A 23,705-nucleotide genomic window follows, 5' to 3' on the forward strand; every position below is an offset into this window, starting at 1 on the left:
GAAGTCCAAGCTGAGATGAATGTCTTATTTCTTGTGGAAGCAGAAGATTACGGCAGCTCTGGTGTCAAATTTGCCAAGATATTAATAGGGTTTTAGCTTCATTAAGCTAATAGAATCCTGCATCTGTGCACTGGAGAGTGGTAGTCATTTGTGCTGCCTGTCTGGTCAGCAGCTTTTGGAAAGGGAGCTGGGTGACATATATCAACTGCAGCTCTGCCTCTCAGCTGATCTGCAGATCATCCCTGGCTTTTAATGAAACCTTAAACTCAAAATTTATAATATTTTTCAGTAAAATATTTATTTTGTCTGGCTGCTGGAGGCAAAATTGTGAAATCTTTCACTTCACCCTCCTCAAGTTGGTAACTCCTAAGTGTAGAAACTTAGAAAAGAAGGATATTACATCCTTCCAGACCACAAGATCTCTTGAAAGTTTTCTGAGGCATTTGAACCTGAAGACCACACTCAACTTGTGACACTGCTTCTGTTCTCCCACTTCACTTTACTGATCAAACACTGATAGCAGTTTAGTGAGTAACCACAGATCAGCAATAGGACAGTTACCCATTGTCTTCTCTTTTGTTCTTCATGAACATCAAGCTGCCAAGTTAAAGGCAGGGCAAAGAATCAGGAGAAAGAATAAACTTATGGTTAAGGTGCTGACCTAGGGAACAGGGAATCCTGAGCGAGTTTCTATCTGTGTCTCAGACTCTGGGACCTTCTGAATGTCTTCTGCTCAGTTGTACCTCTGACTCATCACCCTCATGTGGTGACGACGATATTACAGTTGCTACACCTTCCCTCTCATTTCACAGGGATGCTGTGAAGTTAATTAACAATGGAGAGAGGGCCGTGCAGTGGCACCACTGTACAGTTCAATTTTGCTTCTATTTCCATTTCATCATGCCCAATTGTTCTGTTTCTCTTCAGCTCTTGCTATTTTGTCTCCTACCTTGGATATAGATCCCCCAGTTTGTGCAGCTGTCAATGTGCTGACTGTGTGATTCATGGGGTTGTGCCTGGCAGATTTTTTTGCAGGTCTCCCAATGACACCTTTATTGACATTTTGTGACAGGGTTAGAAATTTTAATTTCATACTAGGATTAGAAAAGTGGAACTTTTGTGTGAGATGTAGGCCTGTTTGGAAGATAAAATAAATAAAATGTATGGAGTTGACCTTAGAATGATCTATCTCCTGTTGTCTGCTCTGTACAATGAAGGAAAAGTACAGTGATTTATTTGCATTTGACAAATCAAGATCTAAACACATGTTTTGGACTGATTTTTCCCCATTATTTTCTTGTTTAGTTTACTCTCATTTCTATTAAGATAGGCCACAACCCAGAATTCCAAATAAAATATGTGATTATAGGCTACAGCTGTTCTCAAGCTGGGAGAAATATTTGTAAACTTGGCAGCTGCTTGAGGAGTTGCAAGTGGAGGAAAGAAAAGCAGTTAAACTTGAGTAAATTGGTTAAAAGCATAATTGAAGATTTTTTCCTTTGTGTGCTTCTAATGTCTCTCTAGGACTAGGTGATACTGAATTGTCTTATCTCTATATCTTTCCATATACCTGCAGCTTCCTTCCTTCTCCGTTTAAGATCTCTTCAGAAAAATTCTGTCATGAGGCTGGATACGGCAGAATCCCTCTATTGGTTATTCCCCTTCTGAGGAAGTGCATTATCTAGCGATTAAGGTTATTTTTTTTGTAATTTCAAAGTCATCTCCACACAGACATATCAAGATCTACCTGGGATGTTGTGCAGGTTTGAGCTGGAGTAGAGTTAATTTTCTTCACAGTGGCTGATATAGGGATATGTTTTGGATTTGTGCTGAACACAGGGATGATACTATAGAGATGTTTTTGTTATTGCTGAGCAGGGCTCACACAGAGCCAGGGTCTTTTCTGCTTTTTGTGCTGCCACGCTGACAAGGAAGTTGGGAGTGCATGGGAGGTTGGGAGGAGGCACAGCTAGGACAGGTGACTCAAACAGACCAAAGGGATATTCCAGACCATATGGCATCATGCTTAGAATATAATGTGGGGGGGAGAATGAGGAAGAGGAGGAACATTTAGAGTGATAGTGTTTGTCTTCCCAAGTAACAGTTAGATGTGATGAGGTCTTGCTCTCCTGGAGATGACTGAACACCTGCCTGCCCATGGGAAGTAGTGCATGAATTCCTTGTTTTTCTTTGTTTGCATATACAGCTTATGCTTTCCTGATTAAACTGTCTGTATCTCAACCCACAAATTTTCCAGCTTTTACCCTTCTGATTCTCTCCCAATCCGGCTTGTGGGGGAGTGAATGAGCAGCTGTGTGGACTTGGTTGATGGAGGGAGTTAAACCGTGACACATGTAGATATAATTTGGTCACAAACCACATACACAGTGTTCAGGAAAATCTATAGGGTAGTAGGGGTCACTGTAACCTGAGTGAGGTGAATCTTTTTACAATACACAACAAATTAGGCTACATGTGTGTATGGTGAGTAAGGAGGGATCACTAACCTGGAGCTGGCATGATATGGTAAATCCATGTGATGCTGGTGTGTCAGGAAGACATCCTTGCTCAAATATAGAAATAGAATAACTCTTCTGATATATACAAACTGATAAAGGAACCTCTCTGGGTATGTCTATCCGTACCCAGATCACATATTTATTTTTAATGGCTGAAGCCAAGGCGAGTATCATTATTCTTTATCACCCCAGTATTCTCTCTGCAGCAGCTGAGAGTTGCCTGTGCTCTGAAATTCCTCATGATGTGGTATATCCTTTTGTCCATTGGGTCTGGAGAAACCATGTGCCTACATGAGCCCTGCTCTGAGAGCCCCCTGGAAGAACAGGAGTAGTGTTTACCCCTTGCTTTTTATCCATTGTGTAGCTCTGAATGCTTCCATTTAAAAGTAAATACAAGGAAATTCAATATTCTATAGTTTTTACTGAATTCTGCTTAAACTTGTTTTAGTAAGTCTTTGAAAACATTCCTAATTTTCTTGCAGAATTGTTATCTGTTCTTTGAGGAATGAAAGATGGAGTTTTCTGAGTGGCTTGTTTAGTGCTCCATTCTCAGGGCTTGCAATGCTCCATTTTTAAGAACTTCCTAAGAGAGGCTGCCATATTTGCTAATGCAAAATATCTCACAAGTGTCACTACCTACACAATCAAGTTTTCTCCACTAAACTATTGACTGAGAAAGGAAAAGTAAAGTGTAAAACTACTCCAGAAAACGTAAGGAAGATGCTTTAGAAGCTGTAGTCTGTTCCCCTATTTATCAGTAGCCTCTTCTGCTTTTGTTGTTTCTTTTTATTTCCCCAGCCTTTGTTACCTTCCTGTTCTGGTCCTGATGTTTCTCCAGCAAACGTCAGCCTTTGAATTTCAGATTATCATAAAATAGATGTGTAGTTTTCAGATTATCATAAAATAGTAGGATTGCATGGCATAAACAGCTAAGTGTAGTTTACATGTCACCACCAGATTCCCATTGTGTTGAAGCTGGGAATGCAGCCACTCTGTGGGAATACAGGATTATTTTAATCCCCCTCAGTGGCACAACTGGGTTTGTCCTTGGCACGAGGAGTGCGATGAACTTTTGTTACCCAGGCTCAATGCCAGCTGCCAGAGACTACCTGTTTTCCCAGTGTTGTGCCTGGATCCTTCATCCCAGACCACTTGCCGACTGTGTCTGCTTGGCAGCTATTTCACTGCCCTGTGCCCTCTGCTATTTCTTTCTTATATTTACACATTGCTTGCAATTTTAAATTGAGCTTTGAAGCATAATGCTTGTTCTTTAAAATTTATTCATACCGTGTCCAACAGAGTGACCCAAGCAGGGAACAAATGAGGTGTTGCTGTAATTCAAGCAAATAAACATAGAATTACTAATGAAAAACAAAAATTGGCATTTGTAGAAATATGTAGCTACTTGTGTGCTACATAACCTCTATATGCTCACAGTCCATATCAGTACATGACTTCAGTGCTGCCTGCTCTGCTTCCATCTGAGTGACTGCACTTCATAGCCACAGTGCAAGAAAAGTCCTCTGGTTGCTTTGGATCTGATGGCAGTTCCCAAATCCAGGCTCTTTTGACAAATATTTTGTCAGCTGTGAGCTAATGAATGTGATGATTCCCCTGCAAACTTTGGTGGAACTGTTTGATTAAAGGCCACTGGCTGTAGAGCTCAGAGGGTGAAACTCACACAAGTGGCTGGCTTCCCAGTGGCTTTCCAGGGACAGCAGGCTCATGAGCCGGGATGGAGAAAATTCTTGAGAAAAATGTACTTCCTTGCTTTTCAAACTGATTGCTGAAGCTGTAACTTCCCCAGCAAGAACTCCTCTTGAACAATATTCCAGGCCCCTATGATTTCTTCCTTGGACAATTCTGTCATTCTCTAACTGCAACTTTCCCTGGAAAGTAATTTCCAGGATAGATGTGCTGACAGAATTTCCCAGTCCCTAAGTGCTGGGGAGAGAGGTGAGCTCTTTTTCTGAATCAACTGACCTAATTGGAGGGGTTAAAGGTGGGGAACAGATCCCTTTTGGGTACACCAGCACTTCCCTAGGCCTTAGCAGCGTGCTGAGCAGAATAATTGGGATTCTACCTGATTTAGAAAAGGTAGTGGGCAAGTGAAAAGGTGGTTGTTCTGCAATGCAGTTCATGAAGTTGGTCAGTTTAAAAAAAACAAAGTTTTTTTTAGAAGAGTTGCTTAATGAAATGAATTGCTGTGACAACATGACTCCATTTCAGTTAGCTGCGTCCTCAGCAGGGCTTTGGCAGCTGGCTGGGAATTAAGAGTGTGAGCTGTTGGTCGCTTTCCCATCCCTGCCTGTCACAGCTCCTTTGGCACTGAGCAGCACAGTAGCACTGATGCCTCTCTGCTTCCTGCTCTCTATCACTGCTCACTTCTGTAGTTTACTTTGTGAACACGAGCTTTTTGGCATAGGCTACATGATCTCTTCTTGTGCTTTCATTACAGTTCAAGCATCTGCAGAATCTACCTGCCCTTATCCTGAGAGGTTTTCCTACTGACTGAGGGATACCAAGCAGCTAGCCAGGGAACTGGGGTTATTTAGCTGGAGAAAAGTAGGCTGAGAGAGGCCTTCTCACTCTCTACAACTCCTGGAAAGGAGATTGTAGCCAGGTGAGGGTCCTTCTCTTCTCCCAGGTAACAAGCAATGGGATGAGAGGGAATGGCCTCAAGCTGTACCAGGGGAGGTATAGACTGGATATTAGGAAAAGTTTCTTCACTGAAAGGGTGGTCACAGGTTGGAGCAGACTTCCCAGAGAAGTTATGGAATCACTGTCCTTGGAAGTGTTCAAAACACCATGCAGATGTGGCGCTTAGGGCCATGGTTTAGTGGTGGACTTGGCATTGCTGGGTTAATGGTTGAACTCAATGGTCTTAGAGATCTTTTACAACCTTGATGATTCAATGGGGAATCAGTAGAAGGGGCAGCAGTAGGAGCCCCTGTAGCCTTTTCAGTTGTGGTTCCCCAGGGGACATTAATCCTGTCTCTAGAGTCTAGGTTGCTTCCGTGCAATTTCTCCTTGGGGAGGAACTGCAAAAGCTGGTGGATACTCACCTGCCCAACATGAATATTTCTGTGAGCACTGTACCTCAAACTTATTGACTGATGCTGGGATTGATTTGTTCAGCTGTGCCAAGGAGTTGCTATTTCATGAAGGAAAAAATAAATAAAAGGCAAAAGAAGAAGCTAGTTAACTACATTCCTTTGCTTTGCATAGAAAAGACACAAATAATTCTCCTACCTGTGCAATATACTCTGCCATGGAACAGCGGTACCTCCAAGTTATATTGACCTGTTAGAGCAAATGATTTCCTTAAAAATCATGTTTTCTATTTGACGGGTTTTCTGTCTCATTAGGGAGCCATTCAAATATAGCAGATCTGATTTTTATCACTACTGCACTGCAAATTAGACAGAGTGCTTCATGAAGGTTCAATTAGGAAGAAATGTGATTAAAAACGTATCCAATTACTTTCATTTGCATATATAGTACAGGTACTTTTCAGATACTATCTTTTATTAACCTTTAAGTTTCAAATACTCCTATAAATAAATAAATAAGCCTGGATTTTTTCACTGTCTATTGTTGACTGGAACCTTACCCTAGGAATATGTCCCTCTAAGTCTGCTGGGCTAGTCATACAGAGAAAAAAGTTACAAATAATACTACATGTGGCAAAATTTGGCTTGACAGGAAAATTAGAAATATACGCATCAACTTCTTAGCCACTTTCATGCTCTCTCAAAAGTATTTCTCTGAGCTATCGAATTTTTACAAAAGCAAATGGGGAAAAAGCTCTTATTCTTTTGTCCCAGTTAAAGTAGATAAATGTAAGGAAAAAAAACCTACATTTAACTTTTTCAAAAATTTCTACACCATTGAAAACTAAAAAAAATAAAAAAATAAAAAAAAAATCCATGTCTTTGGAAATTTGGCGTGTTAGTGAGTTGGCCATGCTGGACTTCAAGTTTTTGTACTTTGAAATGTGGCAACAGGAAAGTTTCCCCAGGAAATGTTACTATGCTTCAAATACTTCTATTTAACCAGGATAGATCTCTAATCTTGTTCTTGAAAAACTACTGCTTCTGGATGGTAATAACAAAAAGGAGGGGTGGGAGGGATCAGTCCGAGGAATGCACAGGAATGGAAAAACAAAAGTGAACCTGTTCAAATATGGGCAAGTTACAGGTGACTGAGCACAACATTGTCACAGCGAGGATGAGAAGTCAGACTCAGTTCTCAACAGATGACAACTATGCTGTCTAAAATACACAAATGTACAACAAAATGATATGGCATTTCATAGGAGCTATTTTTTCCATTGATGTTATAGGGTGAAGAAGGGCTCCCTGGCTTTCCTGGGCTGAAAGGGGATAAAGGAGAAAAAGTAAGTCCAATTTTTATCAATTACACTCTGAAAAGCTTAAGAGTTTATAAAGCTATTGTGGAAGTGTAATGAAAACTGACCCTCCCCTAAGTCTTTTGTTTTGTGCCTGTGTTGTGTCTCTTGTTTTGTGTTATCAAGGCGCTAAGAAAAGGAGAATAGGCTGTTGTATTATTTTTCATCAAAGTGTAGCTTAAGTCTTTAAACCTATTGATGATGCCTAGACACATTTGACAAACGTGTGGAGAACCCAAGGGCATCAGCTTTGACTAAACTCTGTAAAAATACAAAATATAAGAGTGAAGCAGAATAAGAACACAATGCTAATACCTCTACATAGAGAAACACAAGTGTTTCTTCAGTGTGAGGCATAGAAGGCCAAAGATTATTGTGTCTTTTCTTGCATTGAATATAAATAACTTTTGGACTGTGGTGGCCTTTAACTGCCTACTGTGTCATCATCTTAAAAAAAAAATAAATCCTGTACTGAACTTGCTCTGGTGACTAGCATTTACTTTGGACATATTTGTCAGAAATGCCTTAATCATAATTTGCAGGAGGAATTTTAGGAATTTAAACCTTTTCCACTAAAAATAAAACAACAAATGTTCTGGATTGCAAGTGAAGATGTCCCTCCAAGTAACACACAACAACAACCAGCTCTGTACAATCACAACGCACAGTGGCACCCTTGCAGTTCCCATGACCATTTCTCATTTGAGCCTTTTTTTATGACACACTTAAAAAGAAACTGCTGGGATGCCTAGAAGAGCAAACACTGAGCCAGTTTCTCACTGTGTATGTTATCTTGCCTGTTGTTTGTCTATTGTCTTTCCATTCTCTTTTTGTTCTTTAAATTGCGAACTGCAGGCAGCAAATTTGCCTTTTCTCCACATTTGCTGCAGTCTCCATTTGTTGTGGAGCCTCTAATTTCAGTATATTTAGTTCCATTCATCCTAGTGCACAGAAAAATTTTAAACGGCTAAAATTTTAAACTTAAGTGGTTCCTGGCTTTCTGTTTTTTTGTTTTCTACACCTTTGCACATTCACATTTCTGAGACTCACTTCCCAGTGGGCAGAGTCATTCCTGAGGACTACTTGAGTTTTTCAAGGCTTCTTTTCTGTTTGCTTTTAGGCTTACTACTTATGTATATTATATATGTGCCTAGAGGCTTCTGAACTTTAGGACGGATGCCATACAAGCAAAGAGTAAAAAAAAAATAATTAAAAAATGCAATTTTTTGAGACAATAGAATGGTGAAGAGAGAGGCTGGGGGAAGATGATATGATAATATTAAGATGACTCAATGGTTATGTGTCTAATTAGCTCCAGAGCTTTTGTATTAATTTATTTTTAAATGAGTTAAGTGGCCAAGAGTGCCTACTTCCTCATTAGCAACTCATCAATCGTCCCTAGTGTGTTACTGTCAGCAGCAGCTCCTCCAGAAACTGTAAATAATAAATGTTTTGTTGAAATGATTCTCCTTATTCCTTATTCTTGCCTTGATGCACTGCTCGTGTCACTGCACTTGCAATGGGTGTTAATGCTGTGCTGATGATAACTGTTGCTGTTACAGGGCTCCCTGGGCTCACCTGGCCCCCCTGGGAGGGATGGAGCAAAAGGAGAAGCCGTAAGCCTTTTTTGTTCCTCTCATGTAATCTTGCCTTTCAGTGCAAGGTAGGCAGTGGAAATCAATCCCTATTGAGTGGAACGTGTCTGGGGGATTTGTGTGGCCGTTTTAGGAGCAGCAGAAGCAAATGTCAGGAGGTTAATAGCCCCAGCACTCTCCCTCACGTTTGCGGCCAAGGCAGGTGTCACATGGATTAACCATCCTGAGAGGCTCCAGGGGCAGCTCTGTTACCATTCATTAAGGAAGGAAAGGGAGCTGTCTAGGCAGCCTGTGGTTTGGGACCTGTTGGTTAATAGCTGCAGCTGCAGAGCCTGGCCCTTTGGTTTATGGCTGGCAAGGAGTCCTCGGCTAGTGGAGATGACACGGGTGCAGGGGACCATCTTATGCTCCCACTGCAGACAAGTGTGTCTTGGTGACAGAATCAAGGAACTGGGCTCCTCTTTTGCATCTCTAAAAACTAAGAGGAGGGGAAGGGTGCCGGGTTAGCTCAAGGATGGATGCAGCATACCAAATATTGCCTGTAAGAGGACTACAGTTGAAACATAAAACCACAAACACATTTTCCAGTATCTTAGAAAAGTTTGTTTTAGAGCTTTATGTCCTTTCCCCTGCTGGATCACCATCCCTTAGAACTATCTTCATCCTGATGATGGACCTTCATCATCTCATTCACTGTCCCTTTCTGGCAGTCACTTGGTGGCAACAAAAGGAACTCGGGGAAGGACTTTTTGGTCAGGCACACACAAAGGTCCATGCAGCAGAAAAGCTCTTTTCTGTTCCATGCAGCCCGTTTCTTTTTAGTGCCACACTTACTCTACTTTGGAAAAACTGGTAATTTTCCAGTATTGCTTCCAGAACTGATACAGCTTCATGACATCATACCTGGCATGGTCTGGAATTGGACAGTGACATACTTGTACTTGCAGAATTGCTTATGGGATGTGTTTATACACTACAAGGTCACTATTCAAGAACAAATGCATTATGTTGTCTCCAAGGAACCCGTGTTTGTAGACTGTAGTCAGTGCAAGCTGTTCACAACTTAGGGAACTAATTTCTTACTACTTGGTTGTATTTAGAGAGCAGATGAAGAGATGCTTCAGTTTTTGAATTTGTCTCTTTCTACTTCTATTTTTGTGAAGAAAGTACACCATAAAGTTTCAGATCTCTGGAGAATGCTACTCAGGACTGTAGATATTGGATAGAGCTTCTGTTTCTAACTCTATGTAATGACTGTTTTGAGGCATCCTAGGCTTTATATATAAAATATTAATATTTACCAGTGATATTGCTGTTACTTGCAGGGTGAACCAGGAAGGCCAGGAGCATTTGGACTGCCTGGGCCAGCAGGTCCAAAGGTAAGCTTTCCATTTCTTCTTTACATGGGCAGGCATGTTTTTTTCACTGGCTTTTTTAGAACTACTTCTTGTTTGACTTTTGATATTGTCACTGGTGAATGAAGAAACTGAAAATGGCCATTTTCACCAGGGGTTTCCTACGGTATTGGCAATTAAGCAAAGTATGTAAAACAGACTTACCTTTTGTTTAATAAACAACATAGCTGAAGAAGGTGAAAAGAACTTGTTTTGGGGCACATAAGCCTTGTTTCATGTCTTCAGTAGCCTTCCCAACTCTCACAAAGATGCAGATGAGAATTATTATCCCTACTTTACAACTGAAAAAAAAAAAATCATGTAGAGATCCTAGCCTGGATGTTTCTGCACATTTGGGGATATTCAGTTTTGCACCGGTGAACAGTGGCTAAGTGATACAGAACTTGAGCCAATTCTCATGTCACTCGGTTTGCTTCAAGCAAGGTGCTTTTGAATAGAGATCTGATGAGACTTCTGAGCATGAGAAATGTGCCTTAATTTTGAAGCTCTTCTCATGAGCAATTTTTTAACCTCTTTTCAAAATCTGATCTCTCCTTGCCTTGTTCCCTGGTTACTGAGGAGGTAGATACCTCTCAGGTGGTTTCAGTCTTGATGTTATAACACAAAAAAAAGACAGTGCACTGTGACAAGTGTGTTTTTAAGGGTATCACACACAGCAAGTTCAGCTCATCCTGTGAAAGGTGCTGCAAGGACAACAGTTTGATTGCCTGAAAGAGTATCACATCTTCCTGGAAGAGATATATCTAGTCACCTAAACCTCCCACTGTTGCCTTTGTCCTCAAATAGGAGTTAAGTACCTGAACACTTTTCTGGATGCAGTTTTGATTGTCACTCAGCTCTATCTGAGAGGACTTGATGAAGCAGTTCATACATAGATCCTCTGGGTTCCTCAGCTATGGAGAGACCCCTTCTCCAAAATGTCTCTATCTTTGCATAGAGGGAAATGTTCATCCCTTCCTGAAGTCCCACCAGGAGAGTATTGGAACTAATGGTGTGTTTGTGGATTAGCAGGAATTGCAGCCATCCCACAGTTCTCTCCTGGAACCATATTTGCTTCAGCAGGGGATAAGTGACAGCTGCAAAGCTGAGCTGAGTGGAGGCACACAATATTTTGTCTTTCAGTGGGATCCGGGACTGGATGAAATGAACTGAATTCATCACTCACAAATGCCTTTCAGCTGCATCTCTGCTATCACATAAACAAACATGCACTTCCTCTCTGTCCTGTATGTTTCGTGTAGTGGAATTACAAACCAGCAGATTACATGGTGCTCTTTGTGGTATGAATTTCCTCACACCTGCTTTGCAAAGTTTTTGCAAACAAAGCTAAACTGAGGCATCTACATCTGCCTCAGGGTGGACTTGATCCTGCTCCACGTTTTCCAGCAGGATCATCGGGTACATGTAGTTAAGCCAAGCAAAGAGGTAATGCTGAATAGAAGAAATTCAGATCTATGGGCTGAGTAGGACAGGTGCTGGTGGGGTTGGACCTTAAGACATCTGACTGGCCAGTGCCAAGTGCTCTCAGGGAAGAGGTGAGCTTGGCTAACCCCAGCCTCTCACAGTGGCTAAATATAAAATGACTGTGCTTTCACGGTGACTTTCATTTACCTCAATGGATGTAATGGCTGTATGCAATGTCCTTCAGCTGGATTCTGGCCTGAGTTATTTTAAGAAACAACCATGACTTTGCTGACAGGGCTTTAAATCTAAAACAGGAACCCACACTCCTTTACTCCTTGGTGTAAAGTCCAAGCATCTCATTGGTGTGGAACAAGGTGTATAAGAATTGGTGGAGTTTGCAATCAGAGAGGTCATGTCTCCCATTAGTGATGTCATGATTGTTTTTTTTGCCAGATCACTTATTTTTATCATCAGCGTCAATACAGCAGCTCTGGGCTCTACCCCAGGCTCCATGGAGAGCTACCTTGCAGTTTCTCTGGTCGGTTGGGTTGTGGTCCTTCCCAGCTCAATCCATCTTCATTTGCATTGAGCCAGGCCAGTGCAGTGTGAGCTCAGCAACGATACCTGCACCACAGGAAATTCAGCCCCTTGTTTATGTCCTTGGCTGAGGAGTCTTTTGCTTCAGTGGGAATTGCCAGCACTTTCTTTTAAGAAGTTGTCTTGCAGTTTTTACAGACCTCATTAATTGTGTGAAGCTTCCAGTAGCACAGGTAAGGGTCCTGCAGACTTCTGGTAATAGGATTTCAGTTCACAGAGGTACCAAAATGTATCTGAGCCCATTAGGGCACACGTATAACTCACAGGAATGAAATGGCCTCGGTGTGTCATCTCTGCTTTTACTGCTTTTGCTGCTCAGTGATGTCTCCAGTGAAGATTGTTCCCAGCTTGGTGTCTTCAGCATAAAACTCTGGTTTTTGGCGTGTTTTTTTTTTCTTGTTCATCAAACTTGGAGAGTAAACTTGGCTGATCATCAAGTGTGATCTTGCTGGCTACAAGCTGGTGGATGCAAAGAAGTGCTCTCAAAGTCAGCCTTGTGCTGAAGCGTTGGAGCTTCTGGTTACAGATGTCATGCTGGTCTGAGATGGCAAGAAATACCCATTGGTTGGAAAACTCCCAGGCAAATATGTGGCAGGTTAATTTATATGCAGTAAATGGGTCGAGACAAAAAAGGCAACAGCTCAGGTCCCTCAGGTATGATGTTATAGCAGTGAAACAAAGCTTGGATTTTTGAGATCAGGCCCTTTAGCCTGTAATATCTTTCAGTAAATATTCAATCTTTTCGTGCTTTTCTTTTTTCTGTATCTTTTTAATAAAAGGATAAAGAGGATTTTTTCTGGTTGTCATTGCTATGGCATGGACACAGCTATAGCATTCCTATCCTAACTGACAGTTATCTGTACTTGATAGAAAAAGCAGAGGTAGAGAGGGGAAAAAGAATCAAGCTTTTGAAATATAAAGTACTAGGTAAGAGTTTCATTTTGACAAATTTCCTTCTTCCTTACTTCAGCTGTTGAAGGTCTCACGCTTCTCTGATTTACCAGACATGATCTCAGCACAGGCCTTGAGTGGGTGCAGCACATCTCAATCAGACAAACCCAGTTTCTCTGTCTATAACTTCTGATGAGTATTATAACCATGTTTTATGTAGCGGTACTTAGTCGGACTTTAACGATTTGGACAACTTGGAACAGGCCTCTGTTTCTCTTGGGGTTTTGCCTAGACTTTGGTAGTGTATTTTTCTGCAGGCTGGAGGGAGATGTTTAGGTGCATTCCTGCTGCTCTCCCTCTGCTATCAGAGGACTTACAATACTTCCTGACCTGGCAGAGGTTCTCATGTGCCTGATGTTGTAGAGATCCTCAAGCTACCTTTGCTTGTGCTTGCATTCCACTGTTGTTAATCTGGGCATTCACACTGGGGAAAAAAAAGTCTCAATTCTACTAATTAATTGCAGACACACCTTGAATTTAATTTTATTTTTTTAATATGAAACATCTATTAATGTGAAATGTAGAAATTATTTTAAAATTATTTAAAAATAAAATCTCTGTTTTGAAGCCTTGTGCCCATTACAGCCACACAATATAGGAGTTAGATGGTAGTGGTGGGAAAGGGGAAGTGATATAAGTAAGAAAATAATCAAACAGGTCATATAAGATGCCAAATCAGTTCTCTAGGTCAGGCTCCAAGGGCTAAGCCTTGGAGCTGAGGATCCAGATCATTTTCAGACACTGTAAGACACACAAAAATGAGTTCTCTCCATTTCAGTGTACACTCTCCAGGGAGAGTCACTGTGCAACGAGCTGAAGGACTGATGAAATGTACCTGATCCTCTTGCACTTCTCCCACTTAGGCAAAAAATATACATTAGAGAATGTAGGTTTGATCTGTTTCTTTTCATTTACTCCTCAAAACATATAACATTTTGAAGTCTGTAGTTCATTTATTCTGAGATATGGTCTTAACTGCAGCTTTTGCAGCAATGTATATCCATGTGTTGTTCCACCAACACTGTTCAGGAGACAAAAGAATTGGTCCACCCAACTGACATTGCCAAACCTTCTGAAATAACCTATAGAAAGAAATTTGCATGTGATGGTTTGCCTTTGTAGGGCAAAACTGAAAGCAGAAGGATAAAACTTGCTAATGTCTAAGTGCCAGAGACAGAGGAAAATATTGGGGTGTCACTTTGGGTAGGTATTTGGAAAGTCAGATAGATGATGCTCCTGTATCAGCACTGAGAGAATCAAGAAGCCTCAACAGCCTGAAAGAACAACTTACATTTCTGAATAACTAGTTTTATTCTTGTTCTCTTATGTGAAAGAGTTTCTGATGGTTTACTGTATCTCAATTCCTTGCCAGGGATCCGAGGGAAAACAGGGTCCTCCTGGAATTAAAGGCTATGTAGGTGCACCGGTAAGTCATGTGTCTTTTTAAATTTTTAATGGTCCTGAAACTTTCTTTACTTTTTCAGTGATTCTGTCCAGCTATACTTTTTTAATTGTTATTATTAAGCAGTATATGGTATGTCTGGCCCCTTACCAGCACTATGTCCAAAAGGTGACACTTTCTTGACTTCACTGAGTTTCTTCAGACTTTTTTAAAAGAGAACAGACGTGTAGCCAGTAGAGAGATGTCAGCAGAATTGACTTTATTATTGAGATAACAGCTGGTGATTTTGTGATTCTCTCACCATAATGTAATTACTTTGGTCTGTGATGAGGCACCATTTGTATGGTGCTTGAAAACTTCGTAGAACACCAAGAAAAATTACCACCTCTCAGCAAGTTTCCAGTCATATTTTCAAAACTCTCAGGGAATAGTCTTTGGGCTCAGTGGACAAATCTGCCTCCAGTGAACAGACAGCCAGACCAAAATAAATTAGATTCTATCCAGTAAGCATCTCTGTCCCTGGGGTCCTCAGCACAAGAAAAATTCATGGACATCTTAGAGTAGGTCCAGAGGAGGGTCATGGAAATGGTCAGAAGGCTGGAGCACCTCTCCTGTGAGGAAAGGTTGAGAGAGTTGAGGTGATTTGGTCTCAAGAAGAGAAGGCACTTAGGAGGCCTTATTGTGAACTTTCAATATTTAAAGAAGGCCTATAAGAAAGGTGGGGACAAGCTTTTTAGCAGGACCTGTTGTGGTAGGACAAGGGATAATGGTTTTAAACTAAAAGGGGGTAGATTTAGATTAGAAAAAAAAAGCAGAATGTTTTTACAATGAGGATGGTGAGACTCTGGAACAGGTTGCCCAGAGAAGTGGTAGATGGCCCATCCATGAAGATATTCAAGGCCAGCTTGGACTGGATGCTGAGCAACATGATCTAGGTGAAAATATCCCTGCTCATTTGGTTGATTATGTAAACCCTCTTAAGTCCTCCAAATATACCCAGGTATGCAGCTCTCATTAGCTGGGAGGTAAGCCTCCACTGCAGTGTAAAGTAAATGGAAGTTTAAATACAAATATGCTGTAATAGTAAGCAGCATTTTAAGCTTTGGCAGTTTCAGACAAGTCACTATTGACTGAAGCATATCTGTCTCTCTATAGCTATTAGCTGGTTGCTCAGTTTCCACAATAAAAGTAAAATACAAGGTGCTTGCTATGCCAAGGGAAGGTGAAATATGGTTCTTGCCCGTTGAATTGATGGCCTGTGTTAGTGCCACATCAAACTGAGCTCCAGCAATGTTTCTGGTGTAGCTGGGAGGAGGTGAATTATGCAGTCCAGAGGAACACTGGCATTGGATTCACGGCACAAAAATGTGCTGGGCCTCCGGGTCAGAGTACATCTAACACTTGCCAGTTCTCAGAGCTACCTGCTGTCTGCCTAGCTACTGCATCCAGACCCACTAGGAATGGGAATTCTTGCTTTTTTATGCGATAGGTTTTCCCATCAGTATCGTCCTCTACCAGAGTCCTCATTGTTTACAAGGAACATGAAAAATGCAGAGCATTGGTTGTTTTCCAGACCATCTGCAGCTGTGGTGTGTTCCCTGTCCCTCCACACTGCTGTTGGCAGGAGGGTTGCTTGTCTGCAGGCAATATAATGTTACAGATGTTCTTGGGCCCACAAATAGTCCCTGCTCTGTGAGCCTGCTTGGACCATGCCTGAGGCCAACTTTGAGGACTGGCAACTGAAAATGTCCTTGAGGTTCAGTTGAATAGATTGTGCAGATGTGCACAGTGACTTGGTGACTAATTAGAGGAGGTAACTATGCCTCTACTTGGATTGAACTTTATAATCTCTGTTTCTTTTTATTTTTAGGGTCTACAAGGAGAAAGAGGAGAAAAGGGAACACGAGGAGACAAGGTATTCCTGCTGCATGCCAGGAAAAGCCAGGCTGTTTTTTTCCTCTGACCATTAGGTGAGGTGGGCTGCAAGACCAGCAGCTCTGGAAGTGGATGTATGATGGAGTTTCCTCACTATGCTGCACTTCCCAGTGCTCTCCCATGTGCCCTGGGCATTCAGGAAAGCTTTATGGATCTCTGCTGTCTACTAAGCACACATTCAGGGACTTCTTGTCTGTATGTAGCCAGGGATGGAGGAGAGAGAGGACTGGAGTGAAGGCATACCAGTGGGGAGATCTAGAGGGGTGCCTACATTATGTGTATCACCTGAGGGTTGTGAATGACCACTGACTGCTGCTGACAATATCTGCATCCACCTTGCTCCATTTACTCAGATTATCCAACTTCCTATGTTTCTGTCTTCTCCCATCACTATTAAATCAGGAGCATTAAGTACCAGGTAGTTTCTACGTTAAAGGTTTCATCCAAATGGAGCTGCTTCCTAGTTCTATGTTCTTTCCTGACTTGGAATAGCTGTTTTACACAGTACAGGACACTCTGTAATTCAAACTATGTTATGGAAGAGACCAAGTGCCTATTATACCTGGAATAAGCCTTTAAAAAGAGATATGGGCAGATGTAAAGTCTTAATTATAGCAGTTTGATATCTGTGATCAGACACATCAGATATGCACCTACTTCTGCTGTGGACCTGCTTGACAGTGCTCAAGGCTCCCCAGAAGTGCCTTGTCTTGCTTATGACTCAAGCTGGTCCTGAGATATCTCAGTGATGGTCTGGCAGCTTTGCCTGTGTTTAAACTCTCTTTAGTGATACCTCTGTAAAGAGGGAGTCATTGGCTTGCTAGCACAGTCTTGTTCCCATTTCCCTCTCACTTCCATTTTCTGGAGAGGAAACCTGGCAATTTACACCAAACTTTTGCCTACCAGTAAAAATTATCAATAGACCCCTAGTGTGAGATATTGTGTTTCTCTTTACCAGTGTCCTTTCTGCTGTTTATGATAAAATAGCCAGAATTATATTTTGTATTACCTATCCTTGTTGATGCAACCAGAGCAAAAGGCTGGATCATACTTTATCTTCCTCATGCTTTTCCCTTAGCCCTTTGCAGAACTGGTTCAGTGTGCTGAGTCCACCCAGTGCCTCTGCTGCTTTTCCAGAGGCAAGATTGTCTAATCTGCTGGAATATTTGGCTCCTGGAAGAAAATCCATCTTTCTGAAATCACCTTGATGGGAGAGGAAGCTGGAGCTATGTGTGGGCAAGCAGCTGACTAAGCTGACTAAGCTAGAGGAAGATTAAAATGGGGAAGAAATGAATTAGGTTTCATTTCATTAGAAGGATATGCACAATTAAGGTCCGTTTTTTGAGTTGTTTTTTTTTTTTTTTATTTTTTTTTTCCTGAAGCAGCCAAATCTCTGCTACAACGATTGTACTTTGATTTTTTTCCACGTTTTAATGATGGTCTCAGAGCACCCACTGCCATTACTTTAACTTCTACCAGTAAGTACTACTGTGAAAGCAGTGGGCGTAAATTCGACTGGCCAAATATTTCCTTGTCTGCTCTTCAGTCTGTAACTTGAATACTGACACCTACACAATCTGTGTTTCTTTGTGCCTGAGGAGAAAAGAGTTTATAATATCAGATGAAAACACCAGTCTGTGCACTGAGTATTGTTCTATCACATCTGCACCCTGAGCATCAAAAAAGCATACATATCCCATAATACATCTTGCTGCTTTATCCATATATTTTGGGACCTTAGATGTAAATATTGAGGTTTTACATTGAGGTTCCCAAATCCAATAGTACTGGTTACACTTGAACTTTAGGAAAACTACTGCACCACAGGAGGGATCTCTCATGTTTTTGGAACTCAGTGGGCTCGTTGTAGACTCCAGCACAGACTCTGCAGGAGACAAGCACAATGCATTTCTCCACCAACATAAACCTGGTATGTCAGGGATACTTGGCATGTTAATTTAGGCATGTGCAGCAGTCCCAGTGTGACATGGGGCATTGCTTTTGCTGCAAAAGCACATGTCCATCCTGTAGATTCTTGTCTGTTTTATTGAGAAGAGCTTGTGTAAGGAGGCAGCAGGGCTGGTCTGCTGCTGTCAGATCCCTCTGCAGTGGTTTTTTTTCTCCTTCACCCTTTTCCAGACTCGTGGGGAATCATTTTTCAACAAATCATTACCTTTTCTAACTGGCAGAGGTCAGAGAGTAGCATTGAAGTTTTGGTGAAATTGGGATTTTCCCCAGTTCCTTATGACTCTTCACCATTTTCTTCCAGTGCTTAAAAGCAGGATAACCAGTAGAGCACAGGAGAAAGAAATGGAGTCTTAAAGTGAAAATTTGAGAATAAAACTTTAATGTGTTTGTTCTTTCTGTTGGAAAAAAATACCTTTCACTAAGCAGCTGTCTTTAAAGAATGGAAAAAATGATAACAAATATTTATAATGACAGATTTTTCTGTAGAAACAACAGAAAACACAATCATTTGGAGTGTTTTCAAAGAGCTTTATTTTATGTATTTGTATAAATAATACATTTGCCTTTCCCAGCCCCCATTACTAGCAGTAAGAACATTGACACTTTTCTGTTTTGGCAGCTAAACCAGCATGTGTGAAGTACTCGTTGCTGCAGTATATTGATGTTAAAAATTCTCCTGGGAATGCACTGCACATTTTGTCAGCAATCTACCAGGATGTTGCTTACTGAAAGTCTTGAAATCAGGATATGCATAGTTCAGTCAGTGCAAAGGAAACCATTAATATGGAAACTATCACCCTAAAATCAAGTGTATCTGGGGTCTGACACTGGTTTTCTGTAGGATATGGGTCTCTCTAATTTCATTCCTTGAATACATAATTTAAAATGATATTTATGTTAGAAGACTGATTGACTTTCTAAGGAGGAAAAATAAACAAAGTGATTTGCAAATCCATTTCTGACTTTCTAAATCAATGTAGTTTACAAAAGGAGCTAATTAAATCCATTGGCGTTAAGTGTGGGTTTGTAGGTAATAACAGTTCTAAAGGGATTAAAATATCTGAACCATTAAAAAAATAGAATAAAACTAACAGTTTGTTGTCACTGCTCGTGCTTGTACTTGTACAATTTGTTTTTACACGCACATTCACGTTTGCATCAGCACTGTGTGTGCGTTTGATAGTTTATATTCAGCTGTGTGTACAACATCCAAGTAAAATCTGTGTTCCATTTTAGAGAGGTTTAAGGAATTTTCAGAGAAAAAGAAAGTCCCTGTTTCAAAGAGTTTTTAACAAAAGAAGCTGAAATGGTCAAGGACCACAATCTGTAAGACTGAAGTTCAGCACAAGTATGTTTTTGATCCAGTCTTTTTCTCTATCAAGAACCTGGATTATAAAATATGGAATATCTTAAGCTTGAACGTGGAAGTACAGTAGAGGTCAGGGTCAGAATTCAAAATTATCTTGAAAACATAATCTCCCAAAGCAGAAGATGAGATTGAGAAGGGGAAACTGCAGGATGATTCATAGGTGTAGGACAACAAATTTCACAGCGCTAAAGACTGGGAACAAGTGATTGAGGAGCTGTCCTGTGAAAGGGGCTTTGGGGCAAAGTAGATGTTGTCCTGGCATTTAAACAGAAGAATAGTTTATGAAACATGAAATAATATTTCTGCTCAAAGCCTCAACTGTGTCCAGGTTCATGCACTTAGATACAGTGAAAACATGCAAAAATTGGAAACTGCACAAAGGGGAGAAACAAAAATGGTCAGAAGTCTGAAAAACATGCGCATGAAGAAAAGTTAGAAGTATTGTGGTTGTTAAGTCTAGAGAAGTTTGAAAGGAGAGTTTTGTAGGTCTTCAAATACATAAAATATTGTAAAGACGAAGGAAACAGTCTGTTCTCTGCAGGAGGTTAGGAAAAGAAACACTAGTCTGAAACTGTAGCGAGAAAAAGTCAGGTTTAGGTGCAGGTGAAAAAATCCCATATCTTCAGGTAATAAAAATAAAGTAGTGAAACTGATTGCTGTGGACTTTGTGTACTGTCCAGTTCTGAAGACATAAAGGAACAGATAAATTTTTCCCCCAAGTTACAGAAAGGATAGTTGAAAACCAAAACACTTTTTCTTTACTGGGGAAAACTGAGCTATTGCTGGATTGTGGATTCATTATTTTCGTAAGAGCTATTCCAGGCTGATGGTTCTCCTGGTGTATGCTACCCAGTTTTTGTGAACCCACTCCAGTAGGTAGAGGAAGGATGCCAACATAGAAAACTACTACACAGCTGCTTTTGGTCACAGCAACTTTTTGTGGTACAAGACGTGGGAACTTTAGACATTTTCTCTATTGGGCTGTCTGGAATTTCTCTCCTTATTCCTTACTGTTGGAGCAAATACCATGGACATCACCTGCAGAGTAGTGACCCAAACACCATGGATTTGAGATATAGTGTTTTTTTGTCTTCTTTTTCCAGGGAGAGAGAGGCCTGGATGGGTTCCCTGGAAAGCCGGGTGTGGAGGGGAGACAGGTACGTTGTATATAATGACTGGAAGCATTTTTTTGAAAAGAGTGAAAGTTGACTCTTAAAACTGAGACTTATCCTGGGCAGCTGCTGAATCATGGCAGGATCCCCCCACATGCCTGCTCTAAGGGTTTTTGTGGGTACAGTTGGGGTTTTTTTTGTTTAGTTGGTTTTCGAATTAAACTATAATGCAATATACATTTAAAGAAAATGCCAGTCCTTTCAAATGGATAGGTTAAATCTTTGTCTTAATTTTTGTGAAACATATAAGAAATCACACATAAAAATTCAGTTGTTTAAGCCTGATTTTTATGAACTTTTTTTTCCCTTCCCACAACATGAAAGGAAGAGAACTGGATTTAATACATCTGGTTTGTTTTCAATCAAAAAAACTTGGAACTATTTACATTTTTAAGACAAGAACAAACCAGAAAATTGTCTAAAAGATCAGTACATTTCTGCTGATCAGACACATAATGCTTTGTCTAAAACCGCTATCTGTAGATCCCACAAGACTGTTTTCATTACTCAGGATATGATACTTAATGAGAGGCATCCTTTCCTCTCAAGGATCTTCTGGTCTAAATAGCAAAGGACAAAGCAAGAAGTAGAGGCTAGAAGTGATTTCCAAAAGCCATGCAGCTAATCATTGCCACCCTCGAGCCTGAAGCCTCCAGGCTGCTGCATCTGCATCCTGCTCTGTTTCTCAGTCACGCTTTACCCTGTATGGAGAAGTGTGTGTCTAGTTAGTGTTTATCACTATCCTCATAAGATGGAAATGTTTTCTGGTGCTACAGGCAGCGCTGGAATCTCAGGGAGCTGTGTTTACTGTGCCCATTATACTGCTTACAGAACTGGTTTCTACTTGCAGCAAATGTAGATGAAGTGGGAAATTGCACAAGGACATGAAGATGGATCTTGATTGTCTATTGTTCCAAAGGAACAATTTCTCCAAGTGAAGCCCTGTTACAGAAGTTGGGTTTTTGGAAGCTTTTTTTCCCTTTTCATGTCTAGACACCTAGGAGTGGGCAGATCTTCACACCTGAATTTGATACTGAATTTTGTGTTTGACACTGATACTGAACTACAATTCAGTTTGACACTGAACTACAATTCTTTTGAACCAGCTGAAGTTGGGTTGGTGTTATTGTGGCTGCTGTGGCATCTCCATCATTGTTCTCTTTCTTCTCTATGCAGCAGAGCCAAAGCAGCCTCGTGTGTTCTATTAGCTCCTATCCCAGTGCAATGAGACATCACCCTTTGTGCTGCCAATTTCTGCAGCCTTATGTTTTTCCGGTACTTTAAAAACAAAGTGTTTTCTCTCCATTTTACCTGTTCATAGGGCCCTGCTGGCAGCCCCGGCCCTCCAGGTACTAGTGGGACCAAAGGAGAAAAGGTAAGGTGGGATGGGATGCACAGGAGGGGTTTGGAAACACATTTGTTAATTCTTCTTGGGCCCCCAGTGCTGAAAATATCAGAGCTGTTGGTCTGCTATTTATCTCATTGTGTGTTACTGAAGTGTATATCCATTTAAATGTTTAACTTTCCTGGCATTGCTTCTGAAATGAGTAAAAGTGGGTATTAAAGTGTGCCTGGTTATAGCTCCACTGCTCTTTGTTAAGCCCCCATAGTGAGAGTAGAAGGAAATAGAATGCGGTTTGGGTCAGAAAATCTTCCTCACCTAAGAAATGTCAATATGTTTGTGTAGAAGCTGATTTTCTGACCCAGGAGATGTATAATTGACTCAAAAAGTGTCAATAAAATGACTCTGAGCCTCTTACCTGCAAAATAATTATTCACTGCACTCAGCAGCAATTTTGACCTTGTTATTTTTACAGTTGTTAAAGTTTTCAGGGCAGCCTTATATTTCCCTCTCTGTTAGAGATGATGTTGTAGTTTTGATATTTCCGACACAGGTCTTTGGCATGATTGGAAAGGCATAGTCAGTTCTGGATTTCTTTCTCTCTTTCTCCTCCAGATAAGGCAGTGAGCTTATCCAAGAATGCAGAGATTGGAAGCAATACTCTCTGTTCTCTCTCTGCAGTAGTGATCAGTCCTGAGTTCATAACACTTCATCCATGTCTCTGAAGCAGCCGCATCTGGTGCTTTCAGAAGACGTTTTGCTCCTTGGTCCAACACTTTCAGAGCAGCTGCTGTGTGTTTCTTCAGTATTTCTTCAGAATAGACCAGTTTGGATGGGGCCCTGGGCAACTTGATCTAGTGGGTGGCATCCCTGTCCAAGGCAAGACAGCTGGAACTGGATATTCTGGACAGGCTGGATAGAGATTCAATAAGGCAAAGTGACAGGTCCTACACTTGGGTCACAACAACCCCTGCAGTACCACAGGATGGGTGCAGAGTGGCTGGAAAGCTGCCTGGTGGGAAAGGACCTGGGAGTCCTGGTCGACAGTGGCTGAACATGAGCCAGAGTGTGCTCAGGTGGGCAAGAGGGGAAAGGGCATCCTGGGCTGTAGCAATAGTGTGACCAGCAGGACCAGGGCAGGGATTGTCCCTCTGGGTTGGGCACTGGTGAGGCCACACCTCAAATCCTTGTTCAGTTCTGGGCCTCTCATGACAAGAATGACATTGAGGTGCTGGAGCATGTCCAGAGAAGGGCAACTGAGCTGGGGAAGGGTCTAGACAGTAAGTCATATGAGGAGCAGCTGAAGAAGCGGGGGTTGTTTAGTCTGGAGAAAAGGAGGGTCAGGAGGGACCTTATCACTGTATACAACTACCTGGCAAGAGGTTGTAGGCAGGTGGGGCTCAGTCTCTTCTCCCAGGCAAGTAGCAACAGGACAGGAAGAAATGGCCTCAAGCTACACCAGGAGAGGTTCAAATTGGACATTAGGAAGAATTTATTCACTGAAAGGGTGGATAAGCATTGGAATGGGCTGCCCAGGCAGGTGGTGAAGTCAGCATTCCTGGAGGTGTTCAGAAATGACTGGATGTTACACTTAGTGATTGTGGTTTAGTTGACATGCTGGTGTT

General features: G+C 41.3%; 1 protein-coding gene across 1 annotated transcript in view; it reads left to right on the top strand.

Annotated features, from left to right (window-relative positions):
- Window positions 1–23,705, top strand: part of COL22A1 (collagen type XXII alpha 1 chain) — a 222,523-nt gene that overhangs the window by 112,237 nt on the left and 86,581 nt on the right. The window contains exons 13-19 of the mRNA XM_064644186.1: window positions 6,865–6,918; window positions 8,493–8,546; window positions 9,851–9,904; window positions 14,265–14,318; window positions 16,165–16,209; window positions 20,670–20,723; window positions 22,060–22,113. Coding sequence (XP_064500256.1) covers window positions 6,865–6,918; window positions 8,493–8,546; window positions 9,851–9,904; window positions 14,265–14,318; window positions 16,165–16,209; window positions 20,670–20,723; window positions 22,060–22,113 — 369 coding nt within the window. The remainder of the gene's footprint in view (window positions 1–6,864; window positions 6,919–8,492; window positions 8,547–9,850; window positions 9,905–14,264; window positions 14,319–16,164; window positions 16,210–20,669; window positions 20,724–22,059; window positions 22,114–23,705) is intronic.

The sequence above is a fragment of the Pseudopipra pipra genome, chromosome 1 (genome assembly GCF_036250125.1).
Source record: "Pseudopipra pipra isolate bDixPip1 chromosome 1, bDixPip1.hap1, whole genome shotgun sequence".
Taxonomy (NCBI): Eukaryota; Metazoa; Chordata; class Aves; order Passeriformes; family Pipridae; genus Pseudopipra; species Pseudopipra pipra.